General features: G+C 42.2%; 1 protein-coding gene across 1 annotated transcript; it reads left to right on the top strand.

Moving 5' to 3' along the window:
- The first annotated feature begins 1,833 nt into the window (after positions 1–1,833).
- On the top strand, positions 1,834–8,265 carry foxh1 (forkhead box H1). The gene is made up of 4 exons (XM_030078846.1): positions 1,834–1,963; positions 3,972–4,579; positions 5,429–5,533; positions 5,822–8,265. Exons 2-4 carry the CDS (start codon positions 4,088–4,090, stop codon positions 6,785–6,787), a joined length of 1,563 nt encoding a protein of 520 aa, XP_029934706.1. The 5' UTR covers positions 1,834–1,963; positions 3,972–4,087; the 3' UTR covers positions 6,788–8,265.
- The last annotated feature ends 253 nt before the right edge of the window (positions 8,266–8,518 follow it).

Below are 8,518 nucleotides of genomic sequence, written 5' to 3'. Positions count from 1 at the left end.
GTAAGTGTGACATGCCACAGTACACAAGCACTCAAAAAGTATGTGACTGGGTGTATGTGTATAGGCTATTTGTGTGTCACTAGTTTCATGTAAACTGTGTTAACCCTGGTTTGACAAGAATATGAAGGCAGTTATGGTGTTTGTGTTGTCAAACCCCAAACAGACACTAACCTAGTGTGATTTCTGTTAAATCAAGCCAACAAAGCTTAGTTTTGGAAAATTCTGCAGTAACTGGACTGTCTGGCAGGTAGCTTAATCCTGATGAGACTCCCAGAACAGAAGCAGTAGAATCAGTCCCTAAGACCGAGAAACAGATAGACAGTGATGACCCTGTGATCCGCTGACCCCTGCTCTGACCTGGTCAGCCAACACAACAGCGACACTCTGCAGAAACCTGAGGAGGAAATGACCCGGAAGCAGGGACCACTTCACTGGTTTATTCCACTGGACAAGACAATAATAAAATGTGGACTCAAGAATACATTTGTAAGACATTTAAGAACAAAACATTAAAAAGTGCTGTAAAAAAAGGAACACCCAAACATATTAACAATCCATCCTAATAAAGTGAAAACAATCACTGCTGGCTTCATTAAGCCCTGGTCTGTGTAGAAGTTATGGTGCAAGACTGTGTCACAGTAATGTTATCATAAAATTATGAACACGTATAAGGAAATGCCAAGACTGCATGCAGAAATTCCACAGAACAGCGCTGTGACTGAGATTTACAGCTTCAAAATGACAGCAGAAGGCCACATTTTACCACTACTGGGACCATAAAAAAAAGTTTCACTAAAGTATTCTGGATCTTTCTCTCTTGAACTCTGCCTGGAAACTTAATACAAAATGCATGCCAAACTCTGTTTTGAACTTCAGACTCCAGGTTTGTTTAATAAGTGTTACTTATTTGTGGTGACTGATTGATGCTGTCTTTAGTTATTGCACAAAGTATTATTAAAACAGATTTTAACTGGATATCCACAAGGCAAGCAAAGCAAGTTGCCTCATGTTTTCATGGGTGTGTGTCCCGGCAAGAGTTTCAATTGCTCATTTGTGTCCTGAGTTTAAAAAAAAAAAAAAAAAAAAAAAAAAAAAGAATTGCAGATGGCTTCTCGATTTGTGCAATAATCAAAGAATAGAGTAAAAATGTATACAACACTTACTTTATGTAATTTGACTTGCAGTTATTCTAAAGCATTGCTTGGACATAGAAACACCGTCTGTCACTTTCTGTATCTGTCCCAGCGGGACTAAAGTTCCTGCCTTCAGCACAGATCAGTATTGGGGTGCATCTCAGGACAGCTTAGTGGGGATTTGTCCAAACACAACCAGTGCAGCCTTGTCCTGGATGGGACCCTATTCATACAGCGTCCCATTCTTCTTATGCATTGCAGGGCTCACTAATCCAAACAAAACCTCTTAACTGGCTCTCCAGCAGACAGGAATAAATGGACTGATAGTTTGTATTCAAATCAGCTTGTTTTGTACCAAACTACTTTCACTATGTATGAGGGGGTATGTAAATAGGATTAAAACATTCCACATATATCATGGATGAGCACTTTGCCAGGACATGATACCTCGTTCTGATCAATTTGTGTGTTCAATACTGAGGAAACCCCTTTGATTTTCCTTACTAAAATGTGAGTAATTTCTCCTGAATGACTAACTGCATTACCTCCGTGAGTAATTTGCTGATTTCTCTTGAGGGGAAACTGATGTCTTGTTTATTTTAATGTAATTTCCAGTGGAAGTGACGCTTTTCTCACTCAGGTTTGAGTGAAACCACTAGGGGGGGAACAAGGTAGCGCACTCTCAGGTCAGAGCAGTATGTGGCAGTCAGAAAGTGAAATCATGACGTAAATTGCAACAGGTGGAGTAGATTTGTGTTAGGGAACCCACTCGACCTGGAGGATGAGTTGAAACGCCTAATGTTTACATCAAAAAAGATCCAATCCACATGGTAAGAGAACATAAGTTTCACACATAACGTTTTACATAGCACAATTACTTGGTCAAAAAGATAGGAGAACTTTGCCACACAACAAAAATCTAGTATCTTTTCTACATTAGTAAAACCAGAGATTTCTAACTGGAGAAGATATTGATGACCAGTATAATTAGCCTATAATTTGAAGGTAGGGAATTTGCCTACAAATAAGGCAAAATATTCAGAGAAGTGGACAACTTTGCTGCTCTTAAAAAAAATTTGTAGATATATAACTTCAGAAAGACAGAGTAGAAGCCGTGTTAAACTGGAGGCCAATATTACCTCACTTGTACGCCAGTTAAAGTTATGGTAGCGTATAGCCCAGGCTTTAAGATTTAAAAAAAAAAATGCCTGCATGATGATTTTAGCAAATCAGCCAGTCGGATCTTCAGTCTTAAACAGCTTGTCTTTCTCAAAAGCCTTCAAGTGAAAAATTGTTGCCATTGGTGAGAAATAATCCCTTTTGCTTCCCGTGCAGTTTCGGGAATTTCAGACAAGTTTCTGTATTTTGACACAAGGCAGAAAAAGTCACGGTTGATTCAAGGGAAATGCCCAACTGAAGATGTTTCCAGTTTGTTAAAACGAAAAATAAATGAATGAATAAATAAAAGATTTAGAAACAATGATTTATCAGTGTGGGTGTTTTGCAATGTGGCACCAGTTGGAAAACTGTTTTTGTATCTGAGTTAAGACTGTGTTTGGTTCAAAGATATTTTGAGTTTTTCATTTTTTCTACAATTCGGGAAAAGATTATTTCTCCTGTCTGAGGTGTGAATATCGCAACACGGACACTTAGCAGCTTGTAAGCTATAGAAAACCTACAAATGGTGCCGAATAGCCCCCGCATTTCCTCACATGCTAAGCAGCATCTTGGGGAAGGAGCGCTCTCCAGCTTGCCAATGGGGATCCTCCTAATCCAACTTGTTTTCACTGTCTTGCTGGGAAGCAAGAGTTTAGACATTAGCACTACATTAACCTGAACAAAAGACATGCTTTCCCGAAACTTATTCTCTCACGTTGAATGACATCCTGCATACTATCAGGGAGACCCTACTGTGCGCAAAACAGCCCTGACTGCTGCGCTCTCCCGGCCACTCTCAGAGCTCAGAGCACTCTGGTCATTCATCTCAGGATTGTATTGTGAATATAGTTCTGCTCTTTTAAAAAAGGCTGTTGTTGTTCTCCCTTAAACGACAGTTTTATTTTGATGGGTCTCTACCTCTGTATTTTATGTGTCAGATTGGTGGTTGGAATCAAGTCCGGATTAATATTGGCTACCAGTAATTTTACACAGCCTGCTTACATACCCCAGTTTAAAAGTACTCCAGTAAACTAAACTTAAAGTGTCAAGTGGATCCTAATTTGGCAAGTGTACTAAAGGCAATGCTAAATTATTATGTGATCAGTAGCATCAATGGCCAACTTCTTAATCTTTCAGTGTTTGTATATTAGCAACCCTTATGTTTATTACTCGCCAAAAATTGTTGATTGCATGAAAGCCTCAATCGAAATTCCTCTCCTTTATTTCTTTCGTACCCCACCCCCAACTTTGAAGAAGGACTTTGAGTATTTAACGCTGAGTGCAAAGAATGAAATGAAAATGTTGCACTTGTCTTTGGAACGTCTTAAAAATAAAATCAACTATAACTATTGATAAATACTAAGGTCATAACGTTGTTTATTGCTTTAATGTTTATTGCCTGGATGAGCCAAGATGAGCTTTACTCCTGCGTAAAAGCAGCTTTGGAAGCTGTCTGTTTCCAAAGCAAACCCAACATTTCTGCGTTATAAGTGGCGTGTTGATATTATCATTGGGGTTATTTACAGGTTTACTGTCTTTCTCTCGCGCTCTGTCATGCACAGACCCTCCCCAAACCCCCCCGGGGTGATCAGTCATTCTACTCGCAGATAGCGCTTCATTCTCTCCTCGATTACGCAGCAGGATTTACATGACACTGTTAATTGTTTGCTCTTCAAATAGAGTCAGCCTGGAGCCAGCAGTCTGCCAGAAGTTAAGGACCAACTCTTTGCCCTCCCTCCCCCTCTGCGTCCTCCTGTCCGACCGTGCGGGCCGATCTTCCCCCCAGCCTGATCAGCATGACAAAGCACTGGCTGGAGCAGAGCCTCTTGGCACCACCCGCTCTCTCCCACCTTGGAGCACACCACGACCATCAACTTGACTCCAACAGAAATGCGCAGCAGAATTACCTTCCCAGCGGTATAGTACGGACCTCTCCAGCCCAACACTGGCCTCACCATCCGACCCAGGTGTTTCCCCAACAGCCGCCCCGGTTGGAGAAGCCTGTTGCCTACCCCGACCACCCCACCAGATCCACGGCGCATATGGATAAAGCCGTGCCACCTGAGCATCGCGGACCACCGGCCACAGCATACCCAGCGCCCAGAAAAGATGACTTGCTCAAAGAGGAGACCCTCAGCCGTGAGTCGTGGGACAGTGACAAGGAGAAATGTGCCAGCGGTGGGAGGAAAAAGAACTATCAGCGGTACCCGAAACCACCGTACTCATATCTCGCCATGATAGCAATGGTTATCCAAAACTCCCCAGAGAAGAAACTGACCTTATCAGAGGTAAAGTGGATTTATTTTTATTTGACGATGTTTGACAGAATTACATTAAAAGTAAGATAGGCCTACAAGGACACAAAGTAGCCTACGCATGAAATGTTGTAGGCACGCTGCTCCTTAAGATGTTCACTATCTTTACGCACCAGGTACTGCAGTATTTGATTTAAGTAAATGTGGGCTAAATTGTAAAGCAACTGTAGTATTAGGTGTGAGATTACAGTATGTTCGTTTCACGTGTCGATGCAGCTCATTGATGGACCTTAAGCATTGATGACGGGTCGTTGTGCGGTTCATAAGGTGACACTAAACAGAAAACTCTGGGTGACACTTCACTGACCACCACCATTCTTGGTTTGTTTTGATAAGACCGGACTGTAGCGAAACCAGACACTGATCCCTATCAGGCAAAGTGGGCTGATAACATGTAGAGGGTCTCAAGAGACTTTTTCAATTAGCCTACTGGGTATTCTCTCACTGGACTTGCCTAGGCAACACCATTTTATTATTAGTGTTTAATTGTAGAAAGTGTTACGGCAGACATCTTGCCTGGTGTCTTTTGAACAATGTTATTTTGATAGCTACAATATCAGCAACATGTTAGCAATACTATATGTACTAGACATTTAGGTCTGCTGTCATGTCTTAAAATGCCTTCAATTAAAATAACATTATTGAACCATAATAGATCGTAATATTATAAAGTGCCACAGTGGTGTTTGATGACACTGTCATTCTGAATTTTGTTGTGTTCTGAAACTAAAATACAGTTAAGACCACTGGAGTATTTGTTTTTCTGTGTCTTTATTGTATAAATTGAAAACAGATATAGTGACTCCTATCATTTATTTTCAGATCCTGAAGGAGATCAGTACTCTCTTCCCATTCTTCAAAGGAAACTACAAGGGCTGGCGGGATTCTGTGAGACACAACCTCTCCTCTTATGACTGCTTCGTTAAGGTTTGTGTTAAAACCCTTCTCAGTCTTGTCATTTTTAGGGTCTTTTGAACAGATTAAATCAGTATACAATGAACAGGCTTGTAGCTTCATTTCCTGGTACCGTAGTGGTCCTGTTAGATAGCCCAGCGGGCCAAGGCCTGAATGCCAAGGGCCAGGGTCGGCCTAGGCCCTAAATTTTAGGCCTATGCAGGCCAAGTGTGAGAAGTGTGAAACTGTGTCACCCCAGTTTGACAAGGTTGTAGGCCTGGAATTCATCTCACTGTTTAACCTCCTCCATCCATCTAATAGGTGCTGAAGGATCCAGGAAAGCCACAGGGAAAGGGTAACTTCTGGGCTGTGGAGTTGAGCCGTGTGCCCCTGGAGCTCCTCAAGAGGCAGAACACGGCTGTGTCTCGCCAGGATGAGACAATCTTCGCCCAGGATTTGGCCCCCTACATCCTTCATGGACAAACCCACAAGCCAGATGTGGAGCCCCCCTCTGCCCCTGTCACTTCTCTCTCTCCCATACCCACCAGACCCCACTCCCCGCCGCAGGAGGACTTGTTCCGACCCAAACTGGACTCGTCCTTTGCAATAAACTCCTTGCTGCACAGTCTGCGACCATCTAGTGCTGCTGGGGAGGTAGAAATGGCTACCAGGGACTGCTGGGGGGAGGTGGAGCAGCCGAGACCCTCTCCAACTCCGCGACCCCGCTACACCTCCTCTGCCCGTAGTGCCTCTGCCAGCTCTGCCAGCCCGGCCTCCTCTTCCTCTGATGAAGAATGGAGGGGGGTGTCACAGGCTGGGAAGCGCATTCCTCCGGACAGGGAAGTGGGGTCAGATGGTTACGAGGACTGCAGGCCCCCGCACCACAAATCAGCACGGAGGGAGACTGCACCCCCATGGGAGCTGCCCACCTCCTATGCCAAATACACCCCACCCAATGCTGTTGCCCCACCCAGTATGCGGTTTAATGGGGGTCCCCTCATGTCACTGCATGGTGGACTCCCCCTTTACGGCTATGGAAGCCCCCCTGTGGCACCTGGCCACTTTTTAGGCCACGCCTATTGGCCCATCCTCCCTACTGGGCGAGTTTCTCTCCAAGCCCCTCCTCTAATTATGGACCTGGACAACATGTTGCAATCTGTGCCTCCCAATAAAAGTGTATTTGATGTCCTGGTGCCAGGCAATCAGAACTCCCATCCACACCATCAACCAGCCAGTCGGTACACCCTGCAGAGTGGGCCTCCCCTAAACAGATACCACCAATACTGACAGACTCTTAAATATTAACTCTCAATCTCAAACTGAGCCATATCCACATTCTGATATGCAGTGATCCAAAACTATCTGTTTGGTAAAGTTCGTACCTCCAACTCGAGATACTGTCAGTCTAATATACAAAGGGATACTAAACTACAACAGTTTTTCAGGTCATGATTCGGAGAGACAGTGACATGGCTGTGGTTATTTCTCATCAATCTGTGATGTACCATGTGGTTTTAAGACACTGGAGACAACTGACTTAAAACAGTATTGCCTCAGTCTTTGGAGAAAACAGAGCATGTATTGATACAGGGTCTTTGCACTGCCAGTGTTATTTGCACTATTTTGATGTCAAGATTTCTTTTACTCCAGAAATCACTTTTGATTGTCTACCTAATTTGACTGCTGAATGTTTTGCTGGAGTTTTCCTCTAGTTTTTTTGCTTGTCCTGTGAAAACCTTCTATGCTAACAAGACAAATTGAATACATACAGTAAAGCCAAGATACAGAGTATAGGTGCCAATCAGGGTATCAAATAAAACACTATTTTTTTAATATAAACTTATCCTGTCCAGCATTGTATGTAGCAATACAGAAATTGAGGTACAGAAGCAGCATAATAGTTTCAGTGAAACAACTATTTTCCTTTCACAGGGTGTATGTGCACACAAGTCTGTGTTGTCACTTTTAGTATGTTTGTTCAGATGGTTAAATCAAAGACAAGCTCTTTAGCCCTATCTTTTTTTCTGTCTTGTCAAGTTGACTAACAAAATAGCGTGAAAGCTGGATTATCACCAGCTGGCAAAATGGGCAAGACAGACAACTTCATTTTGCAGGATATTTGCTGTTGTCTAGTTTGTTGTTGCTAGTCGGTGTCTAACAAAAAATGGAATGAGGGACCGGTCAAGTAGAACACGAGAGATTAGGAATCCATTGAGTATAATAGTTTTATCACAAATAATACATAAAAACATGTCTCCTGTAGGTACGTCCAAATAAGTCTCAATGACTAGCCTTAACTCTCGAGGTAGGTGTACCTGATATGTAAAGTGACACTTGAGAGTAATTCTAAGAAAGACTGTGTAAGATTTTAAGGCATTCTGTTTGGTAATTTCAAGTCACTCCATGGCAGTATGGCATGTTTTCAAGAAGTTGGAGACAATCTACCTCAAATCACTGTACAACCACTGATATCTACCTCAGACTTTCAATGGAATGGAACATGCTTCCAAGGGACTTTGCACTGCCAGTTATTTGCACTATTTTAATTTCATTATGAATAGTTTCCAACAGAAAATACTTTTAAATGTATCCCTACCTTGACAGCTGAATGTTTGTTTTTTAATTTTTTTTTTATCTGTTTTACTGTTGTCTTCTTGAAAGTTTATACAGTATTGAGCTGAAGTCAAAACTGCACAGATGTTACACTGAAAGGTTTTGGTGCTGAACAGGGTACATAATAATAAAATGCTGCTGTTTTAAGCTATGCTGCTCAGAGTTGTATGTTGCAATCTAGAAAGTTGAGCTGCACAACTGGTTGAATCATTTTAAACCACTATTACTTTAAATCGGGATTCTACTGGATTTCTGCTGCCTGTCTTGTCCTGACCTTACCAAAAAAAAAAAAAAAAAAAAAAAAAGATTTGGAGGCATTGTCATCTCATAAGAAATTATGAGACTGGCATTTTCATTTTACATTACCTTGAAAACCTACTTGGTAGTCAAGAAACAAATTGTAGA

Source organism: Myripristis murdjan, chromosome 20, assembly GCF_902150065.1.
Source record: "Myripristis murdjan chromosome 20, fMyrMur1.1, whole genome shotgun sequence".
Taxonomy (NCBI): domain Eukaryota; kingdom Metazoa; phylum Chordata; class Actinopteri; order Holocentriformes; family Holocentridae; genus Myripristis; species Myripristis murdjan.
Note: the sequence above shows the minus strand (reverse complement) of the source record. Positions and strands in the feature narration are given on the sequence as shown.